At 36.5% G+C, this 14,987-nt stretch overlaps 2 protein-coding genes across 3 annotated transcripts in view; one reads left to right on the top strand and one right to left on the bottom strand.

Moving 5' to 3' along the window:
* Window positions 1-1,190: 1,190 nt before the first annotated feature.
* On the top strand, window positions 1,191-6,316 carry LOC149814817 (transcription factor MYBS3-like). 2 transcript variants are annotated; one of them, XM_089989507.1, is made up of 4 exons: window positions 1,191-1,688; window positions 4,766-4,974; window positions 5,088-5,619; window positions 5,944-6,316. In XM_089989507.1, the coding sequence occupies exons 1-3, from the start codon at window positions 1,400-1,402 to the stop codon at window positions 5,610-5,612; spliced, it is 1,023 nt and encodes a 340-aa protein (XP_089845633.1). In that variant the 5' UTR covers window positions 1,191-1,399; the 3' UTR covers window positions 5,613-5,619; window positions 5,944-6,316. The 2 variants fall into 2 exon arrangements, with proteins under 2 accessions (XP_089845633.1, XP_089845634.1); XM_089989508.1 differs by having other exon boundaries at window positions 5,939-6,316.
* A 3,939-nt stretch (window positions 6,317-10,255) lies between these two features.
* LOC149814816 (uncharacterized) overlaps window positions 10,256-14,987 on the bottom strand; it is a 68,586-nt gene continuing 63,854 nt past the window's right edge. Inside the window, exon 4 of the mRNA XM_089989039.1 lies at window positions 10,256-10,429. The gene's annotated coding sequence lies outside the window, so the exon portion shown is untranslated. The remainder of the gene's footprint in view (window positions 10,430-14,987) is intronic.

Below are 14,987 nucleotides of genomic sequence, written 5' to 3'. Positions count from 1 at the left end.
TCCCCCACCCTGCCCCGCCCCACTGCCATCCCTAGCAAAGAAGTTGTACTGAAAATACCCCTAAGATAACCATTTGGAGGGGATGAGACCTTGTCTTGAAGATCCCACTGATCCGAATATGTTTGGATTTAATAGCCACTTTCTTGATCCAATTAGGTAGGCGGACGGATTTGTTAGTTGTTACTGTTTTCTTCTCAATGGAGCAACCTGAAATCCGAATCCATAAAAATGCCAATCAGATTAACCAGTTTTACATCCAAAATCTTTAGATCCAATAAAGTTGGACCCAAGTAAGATCCAATGAGTAGAGTGGAATCTGAGTTTGAATTCTACATGGAAAATAGTTGAACATCAGAAACAATTGCTTTAAAGCGATTTTGATTTGATCCAGTTGGAAAATGGATCCAGAATAGAAATATGATCCAAATACGAATGCACGTCTCTAAAAAGTCCTATTGAATGAATCTGAATCCAATCCGATTATACATTTAGATATTATCCATATCCAAGAACAAAGTTTCAGACTCAGGCTCAAGAGTTTGATTGGTCTTTGCCCATATGAATTCTTGCTATCCAAGTGCAAGTCCAGCTAAACTTGATGAAGACTAATCCGAGTTTTGGATCTGCTATGGATCCAAACCATTGACTATACTTTACATTCATGGAATGGACTAAACCCCAAGACGTAAATATTTGGACCAGTCAAAGTTTACATGCAAATGTGGATCAGGGAGGCGACCGAGCTCGGATATACCAACGAATCTCACATCACGACCAGCCACATTAGATCAAACTTGTTGGTACCAATCACTCTAGGATGCACACTAGATCCACAAACCATATATATATATACTTGTCCCCCCCCCCCCATATATATATACTTGGTATCAAACTTTTGGTTATTTTACATGTAAAATTAAAAACCAATGAAGACATCAACCCTTTCAGATCCGGATCCAGTAGGGCATCTCTTAATTCATCATCTCAAGACCCGAACCGGATTCGAAACATTCTACAAGACGACAAACCCACGCTCACGGCAAAGAAATTGGGTCCCCAAAGTCCAAAGGCGACTGCATTTCTTTAAACAAATAAAGGCAATTTTAATCATTTAATTAAAACATCCCCCTGAGGATAGCAAAATCGCCCTCAATAAATGGGAGGTTAGATCGGGAAGAGAAGTAGAGAAAGAAAGAGAGAGAGAGAGAGCTTCTTCCTTCTTTCTGGTTTCGTTTCCCCCCTTTCGTTTTGTTCTGCCTCTCTCCGTCGCCATGGGTTTCGATCGACGGCCGTGATCTGGCAGCCGCTATCGACACTCGGTCATCGGCCATCCATCACTTTCAGTGGTTGCTTCCCTCCCTTGCATGCACCGATCCGGCCGATTTGCAGGTCGCTGGAGATGACGCGGAGGTGCTCTCACTGTAGCCACAACGGGCACAACTCGCGGACGTGCCCGTCGCGAGGGGTGAAGCTCTTCGGCGTGAGGCTCACAGACGGGTCGATCAAGAAGAGCGCCAGCATGAGCAACCTCTCGCACTACGCCGAGGGGGCATCGCTGGCCGGGAACAACCCCAGTTCGCTCTCCGATCCGGCCGAGGAGACTGCCGCTGCCGCCGCAGGAGGAGGCTACGCCTCCGACGACGCCCTGCATGCCTCGTGCTCATCAAGCTGCCGCGAGAAGAAGAAAGGTCAGAAATTTCCTCTCTCTCTCTCTGATTTTGGTTAGATATTTTCTTGATCGTGCGTTCTATAAGTTCTGGATTTCTCTTTTGCTAACTTTTTTGTAAGGTTTACGTGATTTATGTTTTGATCGGATTTGTTTGCCCTAAATTTTCGATCTTTTTATCCTGTAATAGTGTGCAGAGAAGTATTTTGATTGTTTTAGCTTTATAGTTTGATTGTTTTTTTATTTCGAAAGTTCATCTTTTTAGGTTCTTCGTGCTCTGTTTGACCGATCGATTTTCTAATAGTTTGCTGTTATTTGAAAATTAAGAGTTAGTTTATCTCATCTCTGTCGTTGATTTGTTGCGAATTTGCCTTTATTTTTCGTTGATGGCGATTTTGATTTTTTTTTATATCATTGCTTCCTCTTTCGAGTCCTTCGAAGCCTTTCACGGACAGAATTCTCATTTTTTTTTTGTCAAATTTCATGTTTTTTCCTGGGGTTGAGAATCCGAATCGGATATTCTTTATTGTAGAAGCTGAAACAATTCCTTTTTTTAAGATTTTTCTCTCATTAGGGTTTCTTTGGATCCGCATGCAAGTCGTTTTTCGAATTCATGAAGTCTTCTTATTTGATTTTTTTTTTCTGATATTATGCATGTTTTGTTTGGATTTCGTGCTGTTAAAATAAAGGTCCTTTAATCGCTTCTGGAATATTCGTCTCCCTGTGTTTTCTTCTGTGCTCGAGGCCGAAACGATTCAGTCTGTTAAATATTTATTTTTTTTCTTGGTTATATTTCGGTGACGACCAGTTTTGCTTGGCCGTTAGATGGGTAGTGGAATCATGCTAGTATCCCTGAACTTATATCTAAATTTGACATCAATGGTAAAATTGTAAAATCTGGAGCAACGCAAAAGTTAGAAGTTTTCGTAATACGAATTGTTTGCATACATGTTGAGATCGTACCTCGTTTGGTGATGTTACATGCTTTTTTGGCGTTTTAACCCATTATCAAATAGTTGTATGTGAACTGTTGACTTTGTGCTTTGAAATTCTCTCCTTGCTAAGTCTAGTTGGTTACATAAATTGTTTTTGTACGCAAGCAACAAATTAGGATAATATGGGGGATGAGCATTTCATGGTGTCATCAGAGGCATAGTGACAACTATCGGTGCTTTTCTTTTTCCTGTTTTTCCCTTCAGAATATTATTTAAGATAAATTTTAACCCTAAGAAGTGTTGGCATTCAACTGCATTTGTTGTGAATCCGTGAGTAAATTGAATATATATCCACAATAAAACTCATAGTAACCAGGGTTTTCAGTTGCAGTTTGTGGGTTTCTAGGAGTGAGCATGCCATGGTATTTTGTGGTCGCATCACTGAAACTAAAATGATCATGGTGCAGCAGTATGCTGAGTCACAGGTTGGGGTCACAAGCCAACTGTTAGATCATGTTAACCATTGTTCATCTATTGCTTCACAATCTTATAGGTAAAGTTCATAAGTTTTGCGTGCATACATTAGATTTTTACATCCTTTTATTCGTTATCACAATTTAATTTTTCGTGATCAGTATGATACTTATGTCTAAGAACGTTTTATTTTTCCCTCTTCTTTTCTTATCTACCTCCTTTTTTTTTCTCAACATTCCCTGGTCGCTATTACACTAGGAAAATTGAAATTCTGGAATATTTCACAAGAATTCACGGCTGAAGAGATTCCAGAGGGGACTTTTTGACATTTTCAAGTGGTCATGTAACATTTTACCACTAGATTCAAATAGGATTTTGGTAATACTGGCAGTAGGACGAAATTGCATCAATTATTTACCTGGAATAGGAGGGAATTTGTTTCTGTGGAGAATGTTAGTGCACATTTTGAATGGTTTGGTGGATCGAGTATGTTGGCTAGAAGTCATCCTTGATGTCTCCTGTAAAGATGCTCGACTGGAGGCAGCTCCTTCAAATGAGTTACTGTGAAATATATACTTGTGTCATGTTTGATTGAGTTACTTCATCTAATATTCAACCTAAGCTTGAATTTTGCTTTCATATTATTGCCTTCGGCTTTTGTCAGCTGATAGCTTTCAAATGCATGCAAAGGAATACCTTCAGGTATTGGAGGGTGCAGTAAACTTTGTTGGTATATTATTTTGAAGAAAGGAAAGTGATTCATTCCTACAATGCACCAGATTTTTTGTTTTTTTATGACAGCAAAATATTGTGGTTGTTTCTCCTTTAACCTGCCTTTAGAGTGTGATAACAAATTTTTTTGTATCAATGGATTCAGTCATACTCGTTTTTGTTAATGTTTATGGCTTTATGCTCCAAGATGGGTGTTCTATATCTATAAATAGTAGGGGACTGTTTGTTTGCAGAACTCCAGAAAGGGGAAAGCATAACCAAGTTCTGCGTGATGATTTAAAGAATTTTTATGTGAAAGACTCTTGAATCTTGTGCATTGCTGTGGACAGTGACGAATAACTGATTTTGTAGATTTTTCAAATAAGAACCATCTTATGTAAAATGGACTAAACAAGCTTCAAACTTCACTTAAAGGACAACCACAATAATTAATGACATGGATGGAAAGATTTTTTGTTTGTATGAAGCCTGAGTTAATTTTCACTTTTGTGATGTTGACTTCATCTTATGTGTTTAGTTGATGTACACATGCTCATTCATGGTGGGGGAACTCTTCGGATCTCTTCGGAGAATTAGGAAACTTGTCTCACTATTACCTGGAAGCTGCGAATGTGTTCTATTCTATAGTGTATGTGAACGATTTAGCAATTAAGTAACCTAAGTTGCAATCTTGCTTTTAGAGATAGCAGTTCTCTGTTGTCTTATATCTCATCAGAGTTATATTTGTTCTTACACGTTTGATAAAGTGTAAAGGTCTTGTATTAAAGTGATTGGGAGTAGGTCTGCAAAAACTTGTCAATTCCAGGTAGCAGTGTGCAACAGTGGACCAGAAAAAAAAAGTTCTATTCTTATTCTTAGATTTTGTTGCTGCAGGTCTTAGATTTTGTCATTTCCGATCCTTGGTTGCACGTCAGTTTTTGTAAATATGTTGAGTTCACTACTTTCTCAAATGTTACAGGTATCCCTTGGACAGAAGAAGAGCACAGGCTGTTCTTAGTGGGTTTACAGAAATTGGGCAAGGGGGACTGGAGAGGAATTTCCCGCAACTTTGTGATTTCGAGAACACCCACACAGGTAGCAAGTCATGCCCAGAAGTACTTCATCCGGCAGACCAACTCAAGTAGGAGAAAGCGACGATCCAGCCTATTTGACATCGTAGCTGATATGGTACACACACATCTCACGTTCCCTTAATGTATGTTTTCTTTTTCTAAATGTTTTTCCAATGTGTCGATGACTCGATGGTGTATTTATGACCATTGGCCACTTGATTTCTGCAGTCAATTGATCAACTCCCGGCAGCCGACAAACCACGCTTGGTTAGTTCTGCTAGCGCTCCATCACTGACAACTGAGACTGATAGCAGCCCATTTCCACCATTAGGACTTGCTCTTGATCAAGAAAGTGAACCCGTTGAAACTTGTTCAAATGAGCCTATTGGTGCTGAGGATCCTTTTGCTGCTTGCCCTCCAATCCCGGTGATGGTCCCAGCATTTTTCACGCCATATTGCCCAGTACCGCTCCAATTCTGGCCGCCGTGTGCCATTGTACCAGGGAAGGATTCAGAGCCGCATCTGGTTCTGAAGCCAACTGCAGTACTGTCCAAGGAACCAATCAACGTTGATGAGCTTGTGGGCATGTCAAACCTAAGCTTAGGTGATGCTTCTGGGCATGCTGCAGATCCCTTGGACTTGACAGGAAAGCTGCTTGGAGGTTCAGAAAGGCAGTCGGCGTTTCATGTGAATCCATCCGTGGGCGGGACGGGCTTGAAACCGAGCAACGGAAGCATGATACATGCACTTTAATTGGCAGGTACTCTGTTGCGGTTAGGATGAATTCAGCTGAATTCTTCCCTTAATTTCCTTGTTTCTTCCCTCATGTCTCTTCAACAAATTTGGGAGGTTTTCTGTAGGTTGGGTTTTTATTGCTATCCCTCAAGTGTTTGGGATTCCTGTTGTGGAATGAACTTCGCTCATGTGTTGTGCTTCTTGGCTGGGTGGCATGTGCAATCAAAAGGGGGGATGGCTCATGCTGTGATATAAATGTTAATGTTCTTTGTATTTATGATTCCTTTTGTTGCTTTAAACTTTCAAATGCAGTTTGTCTTAATGCCTTATTATTTGCTGGCCAGTTCAGGTCTTCTGAAGACTTCATTCATGGTGAAGTTCTTCCGAGGTTCCATCGCTGTTTGCTTGGCCCTAGATCAAGACGATTTTGGACCATGTGTCCGGCGGACTCATGAACCAAGGAAGACTTGATGGCCCTTTCTGGTATGCGTTCCAGTCACCAGAAGGGTTTAGATGTTCGTTTCGCTGTCAGTTTGGTTTGAGAGGGTGACCCGTGGGTTGACTGTCTCAGCGCCACCATTGCTAATGATGTGTCGAATATTAGAGTTCCATGTGATTGAGAATTTTTGTTTGTAATAGGAGGTCATCATCTTTGGTTTAAGTGTTTTTACTAGTTTGATTTTAGTGGAGAATGCGACTTAAAGATTAATCCGTTGAATCTAGGACATGGGCTTGGCGTAACATATTGTGGGGATCAATGTGTTATTTTTATCAACTACTGTTTTTTTTTTTGGATATTCAAGCTGGGGATTAAGCCCCCCCCCTCCCCTGAGTACAAACCCAGCATATTAAACAAAGAAAGGTTAACACGCCAATCAGGAGCTTTTGATCACCGACAGCTGAAATACATCTGGAACTTGCAACAATGAAGGTTAGCTAACAGAGCAGGAACTGCCTTAGATAGGCCACCCATGCTCCATTGTTGGTTGAGATGGATAAACTCATCCTCTGCATCTGAATTTTGAGGATGATACTATTCATAAGACCAGTCTCAAGAAAAAATAACATCAGTGGAACTATGAACAGTTCTAATGAGTAAGAGATTTCTGACTTGTTGTTAGACCACATGTATAGTCACTGGATAGGAGTCAAAATCCATAACTTTTTGTTAGATAAAAAGTTGCCCATTTTGACCTGAGACTCATGTGAAAACAAGGATAGACTGATCCTATTTACCAAATCATCAAAATTCAAGATTGAACTTTCCTTAAACCAAAACTCACTTAGCTCATTTACCAAAATGCTCTTTAGGGTAAGCTTTGTAGCTTGGGCCAATAAGAGTCTGACATCTAGTTTAGTCAACCAATCAGATCACAACTATTGTTCAAGAGTTGGATTTGGATCATCAAGTTCAAAATTCATTAGAACTGAACCCCAAATATGAGATCCAAGATCCATATCCATCGTAAACTCTATAAATAAGATCATACCCCCTATTCTACCATCTAGAACTGAAGGAAACATTATTGCACTACGAGCCCACCTTAGCCTAGGTCAATCCTACTATGTTGAACCATCTAGCCCAGTCAAACTAGTTCTAAGTCAACCTCATAAGCCCATTGAGTCTGCCCTACTGGACTCAGACCCACAGAGCCTCGATCAGCCTTGCAGAAGCCTTGTCGGAATCGTGTCACACTTGCCAAATCATCTAGGAGGGCTACCTAACACCCATGGTGAGCATCATTTTTTTTTTCTTATATTATATTTGTTTAACATGTTGTACTTTGTTTGTGTATTTGTGTTTTTCTGGAGCTTTGATAATGCCCAGCACCATAAAAGTCTAGCTTTTCATTTCAGAAGTCTGAAAATAGGTACGAAGATTTTTTTATTTTTTTTTTAGGACGAAGCGGAAGTCCTATTGGAGTTGATCTCTTGTCATTTAGGGAGGAAAGACGATCAAGTAGTAGTCCAAACACCTATATTTTTAGAAGTATGATTTTTAAAATCTTATTTATCTTTTTAAAACCTTTTTTGGTGTGATATCCAGTATATTATAACTTTGGTAAAACCAAATAGGTCTTGTCAAGAGTGCTATGAAATATACCGCATGTCAAATCCTTCTAAATTGCATACTATATTCTTGCGATAAGTTTTTATATTTTTTTATATGATTTTCAATATACATGCCATGATGAACTAACTACTGTATTGCTCATTTTTTTTATAATACAAATGTTAAACCAATGCAAGTTCTACTTGAGACGTTATACAAATTGGAAGAACTCTATTTGTGGGGAAACGTCATTTTCTCTTGTAATTGTAGCAACATTTAGAATTTGTCAAATAAATACTCTTTTTTCTCCTATATTTCTTCATGTACCAGTCATATAGAAAACTTCATAACTAGTACACGAGGATACAATAGTTTTTATGAAGTTTTATATGCATATACGATAATTTTTTAAGTTTTTTATGAGGATATGATTTTCATGGAGACAACAATTTTATGAAAAACTATTAGTTTGAGGACTTAAAATGAAATGAAATGATGTGCGTCATGAGATGGCTTGGGATGGCATCAAGAGGGTCATAGGCCAAAGCATGTTTTATGCACACCCTGCAATGTGAAAGAAAATCAGGCAAAAGGACTCGAGTTATTGCACCCTCTGTTATGTTTTTACAATCACTTATATCTCCATTGCCTACTGTTTCCCAAAAACTGCATTTGACATATGATGCATCTCTCTCTCTCTCTCTCTCTCTCTCTCTCTCTCTCTCTCTATATATATATATATATATATATATATATATATATATATATATATATATATATATATATATATATACAGGGTAATGTTTTCTATCTTCATGCGTAAGGAATTCCTAGTGAAAAATGTAATTTTTTTTATTTTTTCAGTTTTTTGCACACCTGACCCTCCAAATATAATCTGTATATTAATTTTAATATAAACTGACCTTTGGATCAGGCTTTTTTTGACGTATATGTCAAATTTTATGAGTGTTGAAAAATCAAGGGCTTACAGTGTACCAAATTTTAAATCTCAAAAAATATATTTTGAAGTTGAAAAACTATGATCCATGGGTCAATTCCTATTATTTTGATCATGTTGAACAGATTCATTAGGGGATAGATTCATATGAGGATTTGGTAACAACATCCCCTTAATTATGAGTTCCAACTTGGGGGTTAGGGTGTCAAATGCTATATATATATATATATCATGTAATTCTATGTTTTTATGGAGTGGTTTCCTAGCCTTTGTAACATGTTTTTTGCGCCTTTCTCCTTTTGGATTTGGCCATTCAACAGACCTCGCAGTTGCGAAATTCCTTGATCCAAAGATCTGCCTGCAAATTGAAGCGGAAAGTTCGCTTGGTGTCTTTTTGAGAGAGATATAAAATGCAATTGGCGCGCTTGATGGCTTTGAATTTGGTGCATGACCCATCCGCACGCAAGTTACTGTGATCAGGAGATTCCATTGTATGTATGTTTACTTGAATATGCATCCATCTTACTAACCGAGAGGTCGCATCATATATTGCTCAAGAATGATGATGCTCTTGAAAGCCCATGCTCTCCTCATTCATGGTTTTGCGAGGCACCTTGGTCTATTCTACAGGGCTAAGCTTTTAATAAATGGAGTCGTATTGGCCTATTTTGATAAATCTACCACTCCCCCCCTGTGGCTATACGGTGATTACACAATATACACACCGTTGCAGCCGGGGGGAAATCGCCAAGAAAATTGCAAAATTGGAGGTGTTCTGCAGCTCCTCATGGCCGTACCTGTCTACCCGTCATTAACGCTTTTAGCCACCTTCTGCATGCAATTCGGGAGCAGCTTATAGATACTCCTTTCTCTACGTCCATAACGAAACCCAAAATTTGATTTAGGAGATCGATGTAGCTCAGGAATCAGGAGATCCAAGTTCCACTGGGTCACCCCTGCCAAGATGTAGGCTCCAGTCCTGTCCCTCACACAGAAAGATAATCGGTCCACTTGCCTGTCCTTCTGCAATCTAAATATCCAGATCTTGGCTGCCTTGAGGGGGACAGTTCCCTGAGATAACACTAAATCTGGCCCCTGTCTTTACGCCGGAGACACCCAACTTTATGGAAACAAGAAACACAGGTGTTTTCCAAAGAACTGTGTGGAAAGTCCCACTCCAACGCTTCTGCAACCATGCTTCTTTGAATTTCTGGCCGTGCCAACCATGAGAGATCTGATTGGATGTCTAGAAATTCCAAAATTTGAGCAAATCATCTTCCAAATGTTGCTGGCAGTGGGGCAACCGAGTTGTTGAGTTTGTAAAACAAGCAACGATATCCTTTTTATTCCAAAATCTTTCTTTCAATCATTCTTAGAAAAACACCCCATGCCTGCAGAAACGTGGAGGAGGAGGAGGAGAACGCTGGCTTGACATTTTAAGCAGTCATTATTTTGGGTATGACTAATGTAAGAGTTGCTCCCCTTAGCGATGGACTGAATTGTTCTCAAGGAAAGCCTACAGGCTACAACAGACTTGGAGCGCTTATAAGACTCGATCAACAAGGGCGTCCCCGAGAGAGGCTATGCACCAAATCTTGAGAGCCCTGAGGTAATTGGGTAATGGGTTTCCTGGAGTTGGGAACATATATTTGGGATGGGTTAGTTTGAGGGTTTTCTTTTCCTCTCTTTTTTTTTTTTGCTCGCGAACAAGAGGAGTATCAGCCTTTTGAGGGTTTTGTGTGAGAAGCAGAAGAAAACGAAAGGTTGGTGCACTGGGGTTGAGGGGTGTGTGGGCGGAGCGAGGAATCTAAACTAGGGTGGGCACTGATGCACAAAAAAAAAAACAAATTAAAACCTTAAATCCTAACAAATATTATTCATGAATATGTTAATTGAGAAAAAAACCCTAAAATTCTAATAAAATCAAGCATGCATTTTTATCAAATCATGTTTAATGTTGATTGAAAAAAACACAGAAATGTCTAATTAAATATTAATTTCATGCCTAGTGCTAATTGAAAAAACATACAAACACCTTAAAACCATAACTAAACCTTTATGGCATTGAAAGAAAATAAAATGACCCTATATCCTAACAAACATCATTCCCATGTCTTGCTAATTAGAGAAAATGCACAAAAACTCCTACAACCTTAAATTAAACATTAATGCTATTAAAAAAATAAACAAATAACCCAAACACTATCAAAACGTCATGCATTATGTTAACCAGTAATGTGCTTGTGTAGTGCACGGAAAAAAATCAGTTAGACTAAAAAAAAAAAGAGGCCATGTTGAGATTCAAGAGAAGAGAATAAAATCACCGTATGTATAACAAAATAAACAAAACTTTTTTTTATACTTAGATCTTTTTTGTTTAGATGGAAATCCCTTAAGCCTTCTTTGAAAATACCAAAAAATTAACCTAAATGCCTATTTGGTGCTAAAATTTGACAATGTTTTGTAATTGAAAATTAAAAAAAAAGGATGGTTTACAAAAAAACATCAGACAATTGCTTAGTTTTTAGGAATGTGCTTGTGTGATGCGCATAGAAGCAAAGGGAAGGATTTAGCTACACTAACAAAACTATGTTTGAAATTAGAAGCATCGCTGAATATGAAAACAGTACCATAATTTCTCTCCAAAATTTAGTAAATAAATAAATGAATAAATAACCAAAAAACTGAACAAAAATGTCATTTAGTGATTCTAAGAGTTGTAACATCTAACAAAGTAAAATACTTCAAAATTTTATTCTTCAATAAAAAAGCAAAAGGCCAATGGAACCCATAGCCTAAACCAACCTTAATGTTCCATTAAAAAAATTATAAAACTACAAGAAAAAACTGAAAAAAAAATAAACAATATCAAAAAAAACTCAAACTAACAAATTAAGAAGCAGACCATGCGTGACCCCAAATCAAATTTGATTTGGAGTCATATGAATCAAATGTTAAGACAAGAAAGTTGTACACGATAATTCAAGTATGATATTTTGATTATGAACAACTGAAACAATTGGATTTCAACTATGGCAATAAAGAAAGAAGAAAAGAATTGAAGAAGTTTACAAGTTCTACATTGAAAATTTGATTGAAGATTTTGTGCAAGTAAATCTCTTTAAATTCTTAGATTCTTGTAAGAGTCGTACTTTGATTGCATATATCACTTGCATTACATCTAAAAATACTTAAGAAAACTTTCTTAAAAAGAACCCTTTGCAAAAATAATTTTAGAAAGCCCTTTACCTATATTTTTACTTTTATCAGTCGACCAATAGTTTTATCAGTTGACTGATTTTCTCGCACCTTTTTTAAAGCCAAATGTCTATTTTCTGATCAATCGACTAATCTACTCTTAGTCGACCGACCCGAATGTCCGATTTTTAAAAAATTTAACAAAAGCTGACTAAAAGTTTTTTTTAGTCTACTGATGATTTTCATCAGTCGACTAATTTTTCTTGAGTCGACTAATTTTTAAAATCCCAAATTCAAATCTTTTCGGCTGGACATAGTAGTCGACTGATTTAATAATCAGTCTGCTAATATTTGATTTCAGTCGACTGATAACTGTTTTAGTTGACAAATATAGTTATTTTTTTGAACTTTTCAGAAGTTTCGTTCTTTCATTTGTCAAACATTTTAACTGTTCAAAATTGTCAGTTTGACACCTACCACCAATGTCTAAAATTCTTTAGTTATAAATAAGAGTGAGATCTACACTCAAAGATTGAATAGAAAAAATTGGTTTTTTTTCAACGAATATTTCATACATGTTCAATAAAACTTTAAAAACTTAATATTATTTACAGTTAAAACATTTTATTGTAATCGAAATAAAGACTAAAATCAGAACAAACACTTTTGAAATGAAAACACATTTGTCAAAACTTTTATTAATCAAAATTAATTTAAGTACCAACATTTTAAAAAAATATTTGTGACTCTTTCGTTTATGAAAACGAATTGCTTTGCCAAACATTTTTCCATAACGCTTTAAAAAAATATCATTGATTTTTTTACTGAAAAAGCAACCTTTTTTTGAAATTCTCAAAAGAGAAGCCGTTGACAACATTTTCAAACTAGTATAACAAACACTTTAGCAAATACGTGTGGACCTGTCAAAATTACTTTAAGTATGAACATTTTAAAAAAATATTTGTGACTCTTTCGTTTAGGAAAATAAATAGCTTTGCCAAAAAAATTTCCTTGACGCTTTCGAAAAATATCATTGATTTTTTATAAAAAAGGCAACTCACTTTGAAATTCTCTAAAGAGAAGCCATTGACAACATCGGTTTGAAACTACTATAACAAATACTTTAGCAACTTGGCGTGGGCGTGTAAAACTATGTTTTTAAGGAAAAAATATGTTAATGTGTATTTTGCATGAATACAATTCAAACATTTCAAAACCTTCAAACTTGATAAATTATGCAATAGAAAATCATGACTTCGATAACATTTAAATATTTCATAATAATGCAACTAAAGAAGTACTACAACTTTAAAAGCTCAATTCTGGTATGTGGTAAACATTTCATAATTCTCAAAAGAATTTTAAAGCTCAATATTTTTTTAAGTTAAAACATTTTCTTGTGTTCGAATAAAAGAACAAAATTAGAACAAACACTTTTCAGATGTAAAGACATTTTTAAGAACTTTTAAAATCAAAATTATGTTAAGTACCAACGTTTTAGAAAAATATTTGTGACACTTTCATTAATGATGCCTTCGAATAATAACTTTCATTTTTTATAGAAAGAAACACTTTTTTTTAAAATCTCTAAAGAGAAGCCATTGAAACAAATGGTTTGAAACTAGTATATAAATCACTCTATGACATTCCTATATTAATCACTCTATGACATGCATTTTGAAAAAGGAAAGCTAGAGTGGCCATCACAAAGTGCATTTTCTTTACAAATTTTTTAAACTAAGACTCATAATATATAGAACTTCAAATAAGACATTGCAATTTCAAATCACATAAGGTACTTCACCAGCGCCTCATGTGTGAAAAGAGTGGATCTTGAAGTTGAGAGTGAAGTTGTACTAGTGAAAATTTATGATAGAAAATTCTCAAAGATAATGCATCCAATGACGTAAAATGATCAAAAGTGCACTAAATCCAATTCACAAGTTGGAGACTAAAGCTAGTGAAACATTTAATAATATTTGAATGAATCGAAGGACTCTAAACAAACTCATCCACATTACCATTAGTATACTTGGCAGAGCTCACTTATTGGTTGTGACATGATATCATATACATCCACAGGATAGACCTAACCACATCCAAGCAACAACGCCACAATAACGACCTAAAGCTAAAACCTTCAAACCAACGTAACCAAAACTATAGCTAATGGTAAAGGGAACATATCTAGGTTTCATTAATGTACTTGTTAAAACTCAAAATCTTGTAACTATAGGTTTTGCATCGAGAAAATTAGTAAAATATCACAGTTGCATTAAAAAATTTACAATTCAAATCTCCAAGAATTATAACATCACCAAATAAGTGTTAAAATATGATGTATATTTATATATATATATATATACATAGATTACGACACATACACATATATATGATATATATATATATATGTCTATGTGTCTATCTATATATATAAATATATATATTTATTTTGTAAAACCCGATAGGGGTATTTCTGTCATTTCACCCTGTACACGCATATCATTGATATGCTTTTCTCTTTTTCTTTTTCCTTTATTTCTTTTTCTTTTTTGCTTTTTCTTTTTTGTTTTTTATTCACTTGTGAGGGGTCCACATAAGAGTCGTTGGACCCCTCCAACGGTCATAAATATGACCGTTGGAGGGGCTCCAACGACTCTATGGGAGCCCCTCCTTGGGTCCCTTGCTGTGTATAAATAAGGGGCACAGCCCCATGTATTTCTTAAGCTTCTTTTGAAGCATTCTATGAAGTGAGATATATTTTTTATCTTCTTTTTGTGATTGACCACTTTTGTGGTTTATTTTGCCCTTTAGTGGCATCTTGTGTATGTGCGTGCTTCCGTGCTTTCGTTTGGAGACGTTGCTCTTTTCATTTGGCACTTCATTACATGGTATCAGAGCCTTGGCTAAGAAGGCTTCATTGGATCCTCCATTGACAAGTAATACCTCTCCTCTCTCTTGTCTTATAAATTTTTCTTCTAATGGCCAACAAAGATGCAAAAATCGATCTCTCATTCAAATTGGATGGGACCAATTATCGCATGTGGGCGGCCGCTATGGAGAATAATCTCAAAGGTAAAAGGCTTTGGGGTTATGTATGTGGAACCATTCCGGAACCACAACTAAAGTCAACTAAATTTGAAGGAGGTGAAGAAAAAGCCTTGAATGAAGAAGAAAAAGAAAA

The sequence above is a fragment of the Nuphar pumila genome, chromosome 15 (genome assembly GCF_984573655.1).
Source record: "Nuphar pumila chromosome 15, dmNupPumi1.hap1.1, whole genome shotgun sequence".
NCBI classification, from domain to species: Eukaryota; Viridiplantae; Streptophyta; class Magnoliopsida; order Nymphaeales; family Nymphaeaceae; genus Nuphar; species Nuphar pumila.
The sequence above is the reverse complement of the archived record's forward strand: the minus strand, read 5'-3'. Positions and strand labels throughout refer to the sequence as shown.

Excerpts from the sequence above, each read along its gene's own strand:
- LOC149814817 (XM_089989507.1), top strand. The coding sequence starts at position 1,400 with ATGACGCGGAGGTGCTCTCACTGTAGCCACAACGGGCACAACTCGCGG. Across the intron at positions 1,689-4,765 it reads CTGCCGCGAGAAGAAGAAAG|GTATCCCTTGGACAGAAGAA; the intron begins GTCAGAAATTTC and ends CAAATGTTACAG. Across the intron at positions 4,975-5,087 it reads TTGACATCGTAGCTGATATG|TCAATTGATCAACTCCCGGC; the intron begins GTACACACACAT and ends TGATTTCTGCAG.